The sequence below is a fragment of the Lucilia sericata genome, unplaced genomic scaffold, assembly GCF_015586225.1.
Source record: "Lucilia sericata isolate MDLA Ls3-8-SP2 unplaced genomic scaffold, ASM1558622v1 Contig000765F_arrow, whole genome shotgun sequence".
Lineage (NCBI taxonomy): Eukaryota > Metazoa > Arthropoda > Insecta > Diptera > Calliphoridae > Lucilia > Lucilia sericata.
Window position 1 is genome coordinate 76,209 of NW_023994762.1, and position 16,605 is coordinate 92,813.

The window sequence follows — 16,605 nt, forward strand, 5'->3', positions numbered from 1 at the left end:
TTTCACAATGCACAGTGGAGCAGAATCGAAATTTTTTGCAAATTTCTAAACGTCTGATCTGATTCCGATAAAATTTTGTACGGACGTAGGCAAGTATTCGAGTTAAAGTTTTAAAAATGAACATCGGCTCTATGGAAGCTCAAAGTTGGGTACGTTCTCATCCGATTTCAAAGAATTTTATAGTTTTAGAGATCGCTCGGATAGGTCTTGCTTGTATTATTCAGTACTTATAATTTCCGAGTTATATTTTATTTTTTATATATTGAAATTGAATAATTTGGTCAGCATTTTTATAACACACATAGAAATATTGCTCACAGACCTCATAAAGTGTATATATTCTGGGTCCTTGTATTCTAGGACGATCTAGACACGTCCGTCTGTCAGTCCGTCCGTCTGTTGAAGGCACGATAGAGCTCAGAGGAATAAAACTAGGAAGATGAAAATATTCTACATTGATCAGAAATGTTTTATATTGAAAATGGGCTATATCGGTCCACGCCTTCACATAGCTCCCATAGAAGTGACCCACGGAATATTGATTCAATAGTCGTAAAAATGTTAATATGTCAGCAAATGTAATGAAATTTCGCACAAGTTAGTTTTAAGTTCCCAGAAACTATTCTGTATTCTGACATTCCCCTATAACTGACGCTACCCTCCCATAGAAGCCAAATGTCTTTAACGATCACAACTGGCCTATAAGTACCAGTATAGCAATGAAATTCGACAGAAGCAAGTTTTATAGGAACATAAATCTTTCTATCTAATTTGATGAGGTTCGGACCATATTTGATCCTACGCCGCATATAAGGTCCACTTCAGAAATTGACTTTAACCCTTATTATGGCTTAAGAAAACGAGTACAGCGATAAAATTCGACATCAACAAGTTTTGTATGAACCAAAGACGCTCTACAACATTTTATGAGGATCGGTCCATAATTGACCCTACCCTACATATAAGGTCCCCTTCAAAAAATTACTTTAACGGTCATAACTGGCTATAAAAATCGATATGAACAAGTTTTATGGGAACTAAAATCTACCTACTAAATTTTTTAAGAATCGGTCTATAATTAACCCTACCCTATATAAAGTCCCCTTCAGAAAATGACTTTACTTCTTATAACTTGACACAAACAAATTTTGTATTCATGAATCTAAATCGCCCTTTTGAATTTAAAAAGCATCGGTCCATAACTGACCCGAAACAAGTTTCATAGGAATTCAAATCTTTCTGGCAAATTTCATATGAATCTGTCCATATTAGATGAAAGAAACCATATAAAGTCCACTTAAAAAATGACTGAAAGAAAAAAATTCGGAGAGAATTTTTCCTCGACATATATACTATATAATGAATTATGTCCGTTTTATGTATTTAAAAAGTGCACCTTATATGAGGGCTGTGGCCAATTACGGATCGATTGGTCGGAAAATTTCCGCAGAATGCTTTATACATAGACAAGACATGGTCATGTCGAATTTTATCCTAATAGATTTAATTGTCAATGAAATATGTGCGATTAAAAGATTTTCGACAGTGGACCAAGTGAAGCTTTGACCAATTATGGACCGATCTGTAAACAAATTCGCACAATGATTTATATATTCATCTTTATTTGTTAATTAATTTTGTGCATTTAAGTTATTTCCGGAAGTGGTCCTTATATGGGATTTATGACCAATTGTGGACCGATACAGATCTTCGTTAGTAATATGATTTCGGTTCATATATCTGCAAAATTTTGTGGTGATAACGATGTTTTTAAGGATGTTATTAACGATCCATTTCAGGGAATATACACCTTTGTATGGGTAATATAGGAAATTTTGGATCGATTGTTATAAATTTGAACAAAATTCATTCCTGGCAAAAAATAATATGTAACACAATCCAAATTTTGGGTGAATATAACCGATTTATTTAAAGTAGTTTTAACGTCTGCTTGTTTTATATCGGCCAATATAACCGATTTATTTAAAGTAGTTTTAACGTCTGCTTGTTTTATATCGGCCAGCTAAATCGGCTCAGAATTTAATAAGCACCCAGTTTATATACTTTGTTGGGTCCCAGATGAATATTTGTTGGTGTGACACACGGAATGATAAACTTATTGTATATAACTTCTGACACCACTGATGGTGGAGGTGGGTAAAAAAATTGATCCTAGCGAAAAAGGTATTTTCGACCCACCCAAAAAAGAGACCTAACGGGTCTTGAGAAATTTTACGACCACAATCTTGTTTTGATATGTTTTGAAAGTTGATCAATATTTTAAATAATGTTTCATCACATCATACACCAGACTCGATATGTGCTACCATCTGGTCCCTATTCTATTCTGGAATAATTGAACGCTAAGCTAAATCAATATGAAAATAAATTTGTTTAAATTATTCTATGAGCTTATTGTTTACAAAGATTAATAATAATAGAATACACTTTAAAAAAAATTGTTTAAATATTATTTTTCGTGGAGTTTTATTTATTTAAACAATTTAAAACAGTTGGCAAAATATGTCTGGTAATATGACTTTTTAGACCGCTGAAAGATGGTTAGATTTTGATATAAACATTTTGCAATATATCAAATAGTAATTTGAGTTTTTTGGTCTGATATAAAAACGCAATAAAAATAATGAAAAATATATATTTGGAAATGTGGCAAAGTTTTACAGTTATTGCACTATTATTGGCAACAGCCAGGGCTGATTTGATACATGTACCAATTCATAGAGATGAGAATTTTATCAAGACTAGCAGCGATATTATGGCTGAAATATCTACTCTCCGCACAAGATACAGTTTACTACAACAGAGTGATGTGCATAAGGAACAATTAAGCAATTCATATAATATGGAATACTACGGTCGCATAACTATTGGTACTCCTGCACAAAATTTTATAGTTCTCTTCGATACTGGTTCATCGAATTTATGGGTGCCTTCTAGTCGCTGCACGGAAATTGCTTGCAGAAGGCATCATAAATACAATCATAACCTATCCAGTACTTATGTGAAAAACGGTAGACCGATAGCTATTCAATATGGATCTGGTAGTATGAGTGGTTATCTGTCTCAGGATGTTGTTACCTTAGATAGATTAAAAATAAAACATCAAGTTTTTGGCGAGGCCATGAATGAACCTGGTAACAGTTTTACTTATGCTAATTTTGATGGTATCTTTGGTATGGCCTATAGATGTTTGGCTGAAGATGCTGTGGTGCCTCCTTTCAATAATATGTTCACCCAAGGTTTAGTTGATCGTGATGTTTTCTCTTTCTATTTGAGGCGTGGAGGTTCGGCTGTTCAGGGCGGAGAATTGATATTGGGTGGTGTTGATCCCAGCCTATATGTTGGTAAAATCACCTATGTTCCCGTCTCCCGAGAATGTTATTGGCAATTTAAAGTTAACTCTATTTCAATCAATGGCCATCGTATTTGCGATAATTGCCAAGCTATTGCCGATACTGGCACTAGTTTGATTGTTTGTCCGAAAGCAGCTTATGAAACTTTAAATAGGCAAATTGGTGCTACTTACGATAGTTCAGATGGCAATTACTATGTGAACTGTGCTAGTATTAATTCTTTGCCCATTGTTAAATTTAATATTGGTGGTAGCGTTTTCAATTTGGGACCACATGCCTATATTATCAATCTCGGTGGTAAATGTATGTCTAGTTTTACTACTATGGGTACAGATTTCTGGATTTTGGGTGATGTTTTCATAGGACGTTATTATACTGTTTTTGATTTTGGAAGAAATCGTGTTGGCTTTGCTCCTGTTGCTTAAGTAGTGGGTTTAGTTGGAAATTAATGTTTAACCATTAAAACAAATTTTGAATATAAATAAAATATGTGATAAAGTTCATAAATCTTTTAAAATTTGTATTTCTATCTACAAGGTTTTTTTAATAAATATATTCGATTCTTAGTTATATTCACCATTCCTTCATTTACAAATGTTATCATTATTTTCCTAATTTAAAGTTTTGGAATATTTTTTCTTACTCCATTGTTACTACATCACTTTCAGTTATTTGAGACAAAAATCTTCGACTTATTTTTTCTATGTCTAAAGACTTTTTTATGAAATATTTTCTTATCATTAATTTAGTTGTCGATTTTGGTAATTGAATTTTTTTAAAGCAAAAAAGTAACTTGAGAAAAAAAAAAAATCGAAAATATTGGCAAAAGAAATCTAAAGAGTTTGCGAAGAGAAAAAATTAAATACTTGCAATATTTACAGAGTGTTTTGTCTACCACAATTCTAATGCCAAGGCAGATGTGGGTTGAAGAGGGGGTAGATAGATAGATAGATAGATAGATAGATAGATAGATAGATAGATAGATAGATAGATAGATAGATAGATAGATAGATAGATAGATAGATAGATAGATAGATAGATAGATAGATAGATAGATAGATAGATGATAGATAGATAGATAGATAGATAGATAGATAGATAGATAGATAGATAGATAGATAGATAGATAGATAGATAGATAGATAGATAGATAGATAGATAGATAGATAGATAGATAGATAGATAGATAGATAGATAGATAGATAGATAGATAGATAGATAGATAGATAGATAGATAGATAGATAGATAGATAGATAGATAGATAGATAGATAGATAGATAGATAGATAGATAGATAGATAGATAGATAGATAGATAGATAGATAGATAGATAGATAGATAGATAGATAGATAGATAGATAGATAGATAGATAGATAGATAGATAGATAGATAGATAGATAGATAGATAGATAGATAGATAGATAGATAGATAGATAGATAGATAGATAGATAGATAGATAGATAGATAGATAGATAGATAGATAGATAGATAGATAGATAGATAGATAGATAGATAGATAGATAGATAGATAGATAGATAGATAGATAGATAGATAGATAGATAGATAGATAGATAGATAGATAGATAGATAGATAGATAGATAAGGGGAAACACAGGCGGAGAAACATTTATGTGTAGGGTGTAAAAACTTATTATCTGTATCTCTAAAACAAAATTTTGATTTTCATTATGTTCCCATAAACGGAAAATTCTACGTCCCTGTAATTAAATACAAAAAAAAAAAACTTGTGTATTTAGTCGGCAATTTACGGGGCATATTTACTTTTATTTGAGAGAAAAAAAAATCACAAATAAGAAAACTTTATTCTTTCTTAGCATTTCACGCCTTTTTTCACATTTTCATTTCAGGGTCTATGCCAAAATAGAGTGGGTATAAGGAAAAAAAGAACAAACACAAAAACCTCAACCATAGATTGTAATTTACCATTAACTTTATTTGAAAACATTGTAAACTCTAACAGACACACAAAAGTTCGCTATCATATGTGGTGGGGAAAATGTCTCGAAGAAAATTTCAAGTGGTACTTGTTGTAAAGTTTTCTTTTTTTTGCTCCTCTTCAACGTTTTTCAAGTTGAAAAACGATTGTTCTTTTCATTGGGTGAGTGTTGTTAGTGTTAGTGTTTGTGTAAGTAAGTTCATGATGTATGTTTTGTTATCCTTATTGAAGATGTCCTTAAATTGTGCACACACTCCCCACATGAAAGTAGTTTTGTTGTACTTAGATGTAATGTTCAATTGTGGTTTTCCAATACATACAATTAGACTTAACTCACACTTATAGTTAAATATTTATGTATGTGTGTTAACACACATCGTTATCCTTGATGTTCATGTGGTGTATGTTTAGGACATGCACGCGCAAGCAATCAGGCATTAAATTAGCAAGGATTTCGTTTACTTCTTTGCAATTTTATTCTTCCTAGCTTTGAGTATGAAAAAAAAAGTTTGTCTCTTTAGTTTATTGTTGACTTTTTTTTTGCTGTTCGCCACAAAAGAAATGAAAATAAAGAAAATGTTTTTCTAATTTGTTAACTGTTTAAAAGCTATTTGCGAAAGAAAAAAAATTGTAAAATTTTCACAATGTTATAAAGAAAAAGAAAATTATTTAATTAAAATTTAATGAAAAAGAGAATTAAAAAAAAATCCACTTATTTTTTTAAACATTTAATATTTTTATTAAAAGTACATAATTGCAAAAGTTTATACTAATGTTGAGTCTGTTGTCTGTTCGTTTTGTACTGAAAACGTCCGTCCATCCTCAATACACCTTCAGTATTTCCCGCTTTATAAACTTAAATCAATTTGTTTTATTCGCAAAATTTTAACAATTAAATTTAAATAAAACTTTTTCCTGATATTTTTATTGCAACATTTAAACAATAAACCAGTAAGAGTAATACAAATTTAATATAAAAGTTTAAATAACATTTAATTGATTTATTTGTAACTTAATGTATGAATGTATGTACTTTTGTGTTTTATTTTAATAGTATTTCATCTTTGAAATTAATTACAATAAATCCCTTTTATACTTTTTGTTAGTGGATGACAATGAGGACATTGTAGATAACATTGACAATGATGATGATGATGATGGTAATGAATACTTATTATAACAACAACTATGAATAACAATGATGGAAAAACTAATTTGTTTACATTTGTCATTTGTAATTTTATAATTTAATATACAGTGAGGGACAAAATATGAAACAATTTTTAATAGGATTAATAATAGATGGATAAATAAGCCAAATTAGAGTCGTTTTAGAATCTTAAATGGATCCAGAATGTATGTATTTGATACTGCGATCATTTTTCAATATTTCGGCATGTTACTAACGGAACTAACGGGCAAAGGTAATTAAATTAGCAATTGTCAATTTGTTATAATGCTGGAAACGAGTACTTACCTACAATTACATTACTCAAGTGTACGCACTTACTTACTTAAAAAGTTAACCCAATAGAGTTTACAAATTTTGCAGCAAAGTTTTACATTATAAAATAATTTAGAATTTCGTGGGCTCAGACAACCCGAACTGTTGGGTATACTTAATTTACATTTAGTTGTACAATACTATAATATTATTACGATTATTTCTATTATTATGTATAACGTTTATTCTGTCTTGTCTAATAATAAAATTCAATTATATATTTTAATCAAAAAATGTAATATGCTACATAATACATAAACATTTTAAATTAATTAATAAATTTAATGAAATAATGATTATACAATAATTACAACTAATAGATAGAACTTTATAGATATGTTTGTATACATGTAGATAAAACTTGTTTAGCTGTATAATAATAGAGTAGTTGTTTTAAGTTTAAAATTTGGAGACGATAGGGACATGATAGTCCATATACAAATGATGAGTAGACTAACTAACTAACTAACTAACTTAACTAACTAACTAACTAACTAACTAACTAACTAACTAACTAACTAACTAACTAACTAACTAACTAACTAACTAACTAACTAACTAACTAACTACTAACTAACTAACTAACTAACTAACTAACTAACTAACTAACTAACTAACTAACTAACTAACTAACTAACTAACTAACTAACTAACTAACTAACTAACTACTAACTAACTAACTAACTAACTAACTAACTACTAACTAACTAACTAACTAACTAACTAACTAACTAACTAACTAACTAACTAACTAACTAACTAACTAACTAACTAACTAACTAACTAACTAACTAACTAACTAACTAACTAACTACTAACTAACTAACTAACTAACTAACTAACTAACTAACTAACTAACTAACTAACTAACTAACTAACTAACTAACTAACTAACTAACTAACTAACTAACTAACTAACTAACTAACTACTAACTAACTAACTAACTAACTAACTAACTACTAACTAACTAACTAACTAACTACTAACTACTAACTAACTAACTAACTAACTAACTAACTAACTAACTAACTAACTAACTAACTAACTAACTAACTAACTAACTAACTAACTAACTAACTAACTAACTAACTAACTAACTAACTAACTAACTAACTAACTAACTAACTAACTAACTAACTAACTAACTAACTAACTAACTAACTAACTAACTAACTAACTAACTAACTAACTAACTAACTAACTAACTAACTAACTAACTAACTAACTACTAACTAACTAACTAACTAACTAACTAACTAACTAACTAACTAACTAACTAACTAACTAACTAACTAACTAACTAACTAACTAACTAACTAACTAACTAACTAACTAACTAACTAACTAACTAACTAACTACTAACTAACTAACTAACTAACTAACTAACTAACTAACTAACTAACTAACTAACTAACTAACTAACTAACTAACTACTAACTAACTAACTAACTAACTAACTAAACTAACTAACTACTAACTAACTAACTAACTAACTAACTAACTAACTACTAACTAACTAACTAACTAACTAACTAACTAACTAACTACTAACTACTACTACTAACTAACTAACTAACTAACTAACTACTAACTAACTAACTAACTAACTAACTACCTAACTAACTAAATACTCTTGGATAAGGGAAGGCTACAAGGAGACCGCAACCCTATATCAGATCACACAGGTTACGAAGTTCAGCTTAAGGGGAAAATTTTAATTAAGTTTCTGTAAATTACATAAAATTTCCCAAATTTAAGTGAAATTTCTTTGACCGATTTCTTCGAAAATTCTTATTGACCGAATATGTTCACCTCCATGGAATATGAGGCATCACTTACAGCAGAATAGTTTTAGGGGAATTTATCAAAAGCGGATGGTGATCACCTCAATAATGTCTTAATACATAACACATTGAAAGTTTATGCACAAGTTTCGGACGTACCCTATCGGCGATCGCATACCAGGCACAAAATTTATCGGGAACTTGGAGCCGCTGTTTCCAGATAGGTAATGCGAAACATTTAAACAATTTGCTGCTACAATTACGGCTCTAAACTGGGAGAAACTTGGAAATTTAGAAACAAATAAGTGCTGACGTCCACCTAATAGCAATATTGGCTTTCAGGGAGAAGTTCATGCAGTAACGGAAGTAAACTGGAATAGATATGATGCTAACAAAGTTTAACATATTTGTGGACAGCTAGAAGGCAATTAGCGCGACATCAGGTAATAATGTTAAATCTAGGACTGTATTGGACTGTAATAGAGACTTAATAGAATATTTTTCTAGAGCTAAACTTTAACTCATATGGGTACTAGTTCACTCGGGAATAATTGGCAACGAAAGAGTGAATGTGCTTGCTCTAAAGGGAAGAGAACTTGAGTTCAAAACCGGTCAATGCAACGAAAGTTATATATTATTTTATATATTGGGCGAGTGTTTTAAAATTGCAAATTATATGGAATACCCCTAATCACAGTCCTTTTAGCTTAATAACAACTTTCATTATCATTTTCAGTTTATATGCATATAAACTTAATGAAATGTTTTCTTCTTTTTAACAAAATTCAATGATTCATGAAATCATTGAAATAATAACTAAAATTATTTATCAATATGTGGTGAATCGGTTTGTTTAGGTTTGTGGCTAAAAACTATATATTTTTTTTTTTATTTTGCCACAATAACAATAATAAACTCTACTACTATTACAGCTATTGAGGTATTTAACGAAATATTTGTTGTGTGTTAGAAATTGTTTAACCACAATAAATCTGTGAAATTTAACAACTGACAAAATATTTTGTAATAAAATTGTTTGAATTTATAAAATTATTTAGTTTAGCTATGAATGTGTGTGTGCGTGTGTGAGTGATACTTTGAGGTATTTTAAATATTATAGTAAAGGAAAAGTTTTTAAAGTAAATGTATTATAGATAAGGGAATAATTAAATGGGTTTACTAAAGTAAGTTGATAATTTTCAAAAAATCTAATTTTTTTCTATAAATAATTTAACAAAGTTCACAAAATATTATAATATTGAAAAATCGGTTCATTTACTTAATTAAATTTCGAACAAATCATATTTTCCTTAGAAAAATAAAGACATCAAAAGATTATTGACAACACACACACAACTTTAATCATTCAATTATGTTTTAAATTTTCACTAAATACCAATGTCATTCTTAACACCCTCCTCTGACATTGATATAACGATAAACGTTAACAAACTGACATGTGGTAGCTACTCATATCACCTTCACACACAAATATTATTATAATTTTTCGGTGGATGAATCCTCTAAAACCCCACAATAACAGCCAGACATACGACATAAATATATATATCTAACGTCAACCAAACCAAACAATAAGCTTTTATAATATAATTTGTATATAAATTTAAACAAATTTTGTATAAAGCAATTTGTATGAATGTATGTCCTTTAAATTATACGCGATAATGCCACAGGTTGTTGGTCAGGGTTTATAGATGCCACAACAATAGAACAACATGTCTTTAATATAATGACAGGTAGGATGACATATTTTCAAATAAAACACATACTTCTATAGAGAAATATTCATGTACATATTTATGTATGTTGTTGTGTACTGTTTGGGGGGAACTAAATGAAACAATGATAACAGCAATAAAAAAGGGTTTAAACAAATAAATAATTTGCATAATTTGTAATTTAAATTTTTGTAAGATAATTTTAAATGGGGGAGTAAAAGCTTAATTGTAATTAAATAGAAAACTTTACCAGATTAGTATTTTGAAAATTTTTCATAGACAGAGAATATTTTTGGAATAATTTCATCCCTCTGACCTCTGGGCTCTTATATGCCAACAATAGTACAGTGGTTGAGAATCTAATATTTCGTTTGATTTTTATACCCTTCATTTATATAAGTTATAGTATATATTCTGAATTCCTATAGATAGCGGAGCCAATTAAGCAATGTCCGTCTGTCTGTCTGTATGTCTGTCTGTCTGTTTGTCTGCCTGTCTGCCTGTCTGCATGTCTGTCTGTCTATCTGTCTATCTGTCTGTCTGTCTGTCTGTCTTTCTGTCTGTCCGTCTATTGAAGTCAATTTTCTGAAGACCCCAGATATCTTCGGGATCTAAATCATCAATAATTCTGTTAAACATGCTTTCGAGAAGTTTCGTATTTAAAATCAACAAAACATAGTCCACAAATAACGCAGAAATAAGCAAAAATCCGAGAAAATCTGTCTGTCTGTCTTTCCGTCTGTTGAAGTCAATTTTCTGAAGATCCCAGATATCTTCGTGATCAAAATCTTTAATAATTCTATCAGACATGCTTTCGAGAAGTTTAGTATTTAAAATCAACAAAAATCAGTCCACAATAACGGAAAAATAAGCAAAAATCCGAGACAACCTCTGAAAATTTCATAAAAAATATAATATTAGTGCATGTTTTGAAAAAAAAAACAAGTAAGAAATTATAGTCGGACGAGCCGACCATATGATACCCTACACCTGTTACAAAAATAAAATGTGATTTAGTTTTCATAATAAAGCATTGTAGTTGAATTGTACCTTGCCTCAGATAATTAAGCCATTTATTGTTGAATAAAATTGTGGACATTTAAGTCAAATTTTGAAGGGGGCTTTGTATAGGTGCTATGGTCAAATGAGACCCTATAATTATAAAATTCATGAGAGTCATCAAGGCTAGTATAACACTTGGTTTTGCAGCTTTTTGTTGAGATACGAGTATATTAAATATAATTATGAATTTAAAAGCCCTATTCGTCGGGTTGGGGGCTAGGTGAAATAATGGACCGATGTTAACCATTTTCAATAGGCTTTATCTCCGGTATTATAGAAGAACATGTTCCAAATTTCATTGAATTATCATCAAAATTGCGACCTGTAGTGTGATTACAGGGTTTATAAGCCCTATTCCGGGGTTCAGTTGTATGGGGGCTAGGTGAAATAATGGACCGATCTTAACCATTTTCAATAGGCTTTGTCTCCGGTACCATAGAAGATCATGTGCCAAATTTCATTGAATTATCATCAAAATTGCGACCTGTAGTTTGACTACAAGGTTTACAAGCCCTATTCCGGGGTTCAGTTGTATGGGGGCTTGGTGAAATAATGAACCGATGTTAACCATTTTCAGTAAGCTTTGTCTCCGTTACCATAGAAGATCATGTGTCAAATTTCATTGAATTATCATCAAAATTGCGACCTGTAGTTTGATTACAAGTTTTATTCCGGGTTCAGTTGTATGGGGGCTAGGTGAAATAATAGACCGATCTTAACCAAATTTTATTGAATTATCTTCACTATTGCGACCTGTAGTTTGATTACAAGGACGGACGAACGGACGGACATAGCTAAATCGACTCGGAAAATGATTCTAAGCCTATACTTTAAGGTGGGTATAGGACCAATATTATTGTGCGTTACAAACATCAGCACAAACCCAATATACCCTCCCCACTAAAGTGGTGTAGGGTATAAACTGCCACAATATACACTACACAACAGCGTGTTTTATGTTTTGTTATTGCTAAAGTAACGGTAGAGTTGGAATATATGAAATAAATTGAAATGTTATAAAATAAAACTTATTTTAAACACTCTATGGTGAAAGGTAAATAAGATTCGGCAAAAGGCGAATAACGAACTCTTATACCTTTTACTACTTTTCAACAACATCCGTTGTCAAGTATATACATACGTAGGACAAGTATGTAAGTATCGGAATGGCATGCCAAATTTTATCTAAACATCTTCAATGCAATTTTGCTATATTTTTAAGATTAGAATATCTTAAGTAACTATCAACAAGGCTCCTTTGAAGGGAACAGGACATGGTCAGATCAGCTAATGATTTTACAAGGATTAATGTTTTACAAATAAAAGGATAAATTTAAAATATACATATTTTTGTAATGAATGCAAAAACGTGACATTTAATAAATTTAATTTACTTCATTTCATTATAATTTTTTGTTAAACAAATACACCTTGCTTTACTAAGCTAAATGTGTTGCTTTATATGACCATAGTCCGATATTATGTAGAAAATAAAATAGTGCAAACATCTACTTGAATGCTAATTGGTACTACATACTATTAAAAGAAACAACTAAAAATATATTCTAATAGTAGCAATGTTAATAAACACTACAGTAAATGCATAATGCTAGAATGATCCCTGGGAAAATTACAGCAACGAATTTAGGTTAATGATTTCTTTTGTTTTAATTAGTAAAATTATGCAGATACATGTTCTGAATGCAAGCTGTTTAAATTATATCTTTTACAGGTATGTAGGTAAATTAAATTTTAATAAATCCGTTTTAATAACCTCTATAAAACTTACTCAAAAACTACAAAGTTCATATATTTACTAATGTAGTATTGGGCTCCTTAGATTATGCTTTATAAGTATTCTTTTTCCAAACCCCATAACCATGCCATACCATTGTTTGTATTAAATATTACTGCTATTTATTTCTTTTATTAAATCTCTTTTTCTTTTCGAAAATTTGTTATTTTTATTAAGGGAATTATTATTATTATTATTGTTTGTAAATTATACTAAATATATTTATGTATATTGGAGGTAAGAGTTCTTGTTCTGCATTATTGAAATGCAGTTTCGTTTTAATTTACTTAGTCATCACCTTGACAACAGCTTTATTGAAAGATGAAAACAGCTTGAATGGGATGCTTTTTGTTTGCAAATTTTAAAATATGATTTACGTTTAATTCAAATTGTATGAAATTTCATTAGAAGGATTTGTGTGTTATTTTTATTTGTAAGCTAAACAATGGTTCTAATATACTATAAAGAAATTTCCAGGGAAATTGTAATAAGATGAAAAGTATGGTTGCTATGTGAAATATATTAATTTTTAGTAAAACAGAAGAAAATTCATATTACATTATGATAGGATACAGGATTGAGGATACAGTAGTCGCCACAACCATGCACAAATAATGGAAATTCCTATATTGAGAAAGAAATAATATGGCAAACAATTCACAAATTTAGAGACCAAACTAACTAACTAACTAACTAACTAACTAACTAACTAACTAACTACTAACTAACTAACTAACTAACTAACTAACTAACTAACTACTAACTAACTAAACTAACTAACTAACTAACTAACTAACTAACTAACTAACTAACGAACTACTACTAACTAACTAACTAACTAACTAACTAACTAACTAACTAACTAACTAACTAACTAACTAACTAACTAACTACTAACTACAACTAACTACTAACTAACTAACTAACTAACTAACTAACTAACTAACTAACTAACTAACTAACTAACTAACTAACTAACTAACCTAACTAAACTAACTAACTAACTAACTAACTAACTAACTAACTAACTAACTAACTAACTAACTAACTAACTAACTAACTAACTAACTAACTAACTAACTAACTAACTAACTACTAACTAACTAACTAACTACAACTAACTAACTAACTAACTAACTACTACTACTAACTAACTAACTAACTAACTAACTAACTAACTAACTAACTAACTAACTAACTAACTAACTAACTAACTAACTAACTAACTAACTACTAACTAACTAACTAACTAACTAACTAACTAACTAACTAACTAACTAACTAACTAACTACTAACTAACTAACTAACTAACTAACTAACTAACTAACTAACTAACTAACTAACTAACTAACTAACTAACTAACTACTACTAACTAACTAACTAACTAACTAACTAACTAACTAACTACTAACTAACTAACTACTAACTAACTAACTAACTAACTAACTAACTAACTAACTAACTAACTAACTAACTACTAACTAACTAACTAACTACGAACTAACTAACTAACTAACTAACTAACTAACTAACTAACTAACTAACTAACTAACTAACTAACTAACTAACTAACTAACTAACTAACTAACTAACTAACTAACTAACTAACTAACTAACTAACTAACTAACTAACTAACTAACTACTAACTAACTACTAACTAACTACTAACTAACTAACTAACTAACTAACTAACTAACTAACTACTAACTAACTAACTAACTAACTAACTAACTAACTAACTAACTAACTAACTAACTAACTACTAACTAACTAACTAACTAACTAACTAACTAACTAACTAACTAACTAACTAACTAACTAACTAACTAACTAACTAACTAACTAACTAACTAACTAACTAACTAACTAACTACTAACTAACTAACTAACTAACTAACTAACTAACTAACTAACTACTAACTAACTAACTAACTAACTAACTAACTAACTAACTAACTAACTACTAACTAACTAACTAACTAACTAACTAACTAACTAACTAACTAACTAACTAACTAACTAACTAACTAACTAACTAACTAACTAACTAACTAACTAACTAACTAACTAACTACTAACTAACTAACTACTAACTAACTAAACTAACTAACTAACTAACTAACTAACTAACTACTAACTAACTAACTAACTAACTAACTAACTAACTACTAACTAACTAACTACTACTAACTAACTAACTAACTAACTACTAACTAACTAACTACTAACTAACTAACTAACTAACTAACTAACTAACTAACTAACTAACTAACTAACTAACTAACTACTAACTAACTAACTAACTAAACTAACTAACTACTACTAACTAACTAACTAACTACTAAACTAAACTAACTAACTACTAACTACTACTAACTAACTACTAACTAACTAACTAACTAACTAACTAACTAACTACTAACTAACTAACTAACTAACTAACTAACGAACTAACTAACTACTAACTAACTAACTAACTAACTAACTAACTAACTAACTAACTAACTAACTAACTACTAACTAACTACTAACTAACTAACTAACTAACACTAACTAACTAACTAACTAACTAACTACTAACTAACTAACTAACTACTAACTAACTACTAACTAACTACTACTACTAACTAACTAACTAACTAACGAACTAACTAACTACTAACAATAACTAACTAACTAACTACTTACTAACTAACTAACTAACTAAACCGAACAATCCCGGGTGCAGCTAGTGTACATACATACAAATGTATGTATAAAACATATTCCTGACATTTTCCACTACAAATACATTTACTAAATACTTATCTGTCATTAAAACACAAAAACGATTTTCATTTTAAAAATTTTACCTTCCACGTACTCTTATTATACACATACATATACATATTAGCATATATTCATATGTATGTATAAGTACAGCCCTTCCCCTCTCCTACCTCCCACATCATTTGTATTTGATTGTAGAATTTAATTCAGCATTGTAAAATTTAATCTTCTTATGCGGCAATGGCATCGTTGGGTTTCATGCAATTCAATATTCAAAATTCTGAATATTGAATTCAGTACATATTTTCATTAAACATTTTGTTTGTGTAATTGTGATTATATTTGTGTTGTTCTTGCCTTTTTGAATTTCAGGGGAAAATTTTTATTCTGCTGACATTAATTCCATTGATAAAGTATGTGCTGGCATGACTTGTTTATGTTGTTTCAACTTGTCTATGTATATATGTATGTGTGTATACAACAGGGTGTATGTATAAGTGTGTGCTTGTATGTTTAAGGTATAATAAATTAATATTTAACAAAATATTCTTATATGCATCCGGTTTTTGCTTTGTTTGTTCGTCGTATGTATATTGTACAACAATTAGTGTTT

General features: G+C 29.4%; 1 protein-coding gene across 1 annotated transcript; it reads left to right on the forward strand.

Moving 5' to 3' along the window:
* Positions 1–2,605: 2,605 nt before the first annotated feature.
* On the forward strand, positions 2,606–3,868 carry LOC119607947 (lysosomal aspartic protease-like). The gene has a single exon (XM_037962113.1). The coding sequence runs from the start codon at positions 2,645–2,647 to the stop codon at positions 3,797–3,799; it is 1,155 nt and encodes a 384-aa protein (XP_037818041.1). The 5' UTR covers positions 2,606–2,644; the 3' UTR covers positions 3,800–3,868.
* Positions 3,869–16,605: the final 12,737 nt, after the last annotated feature.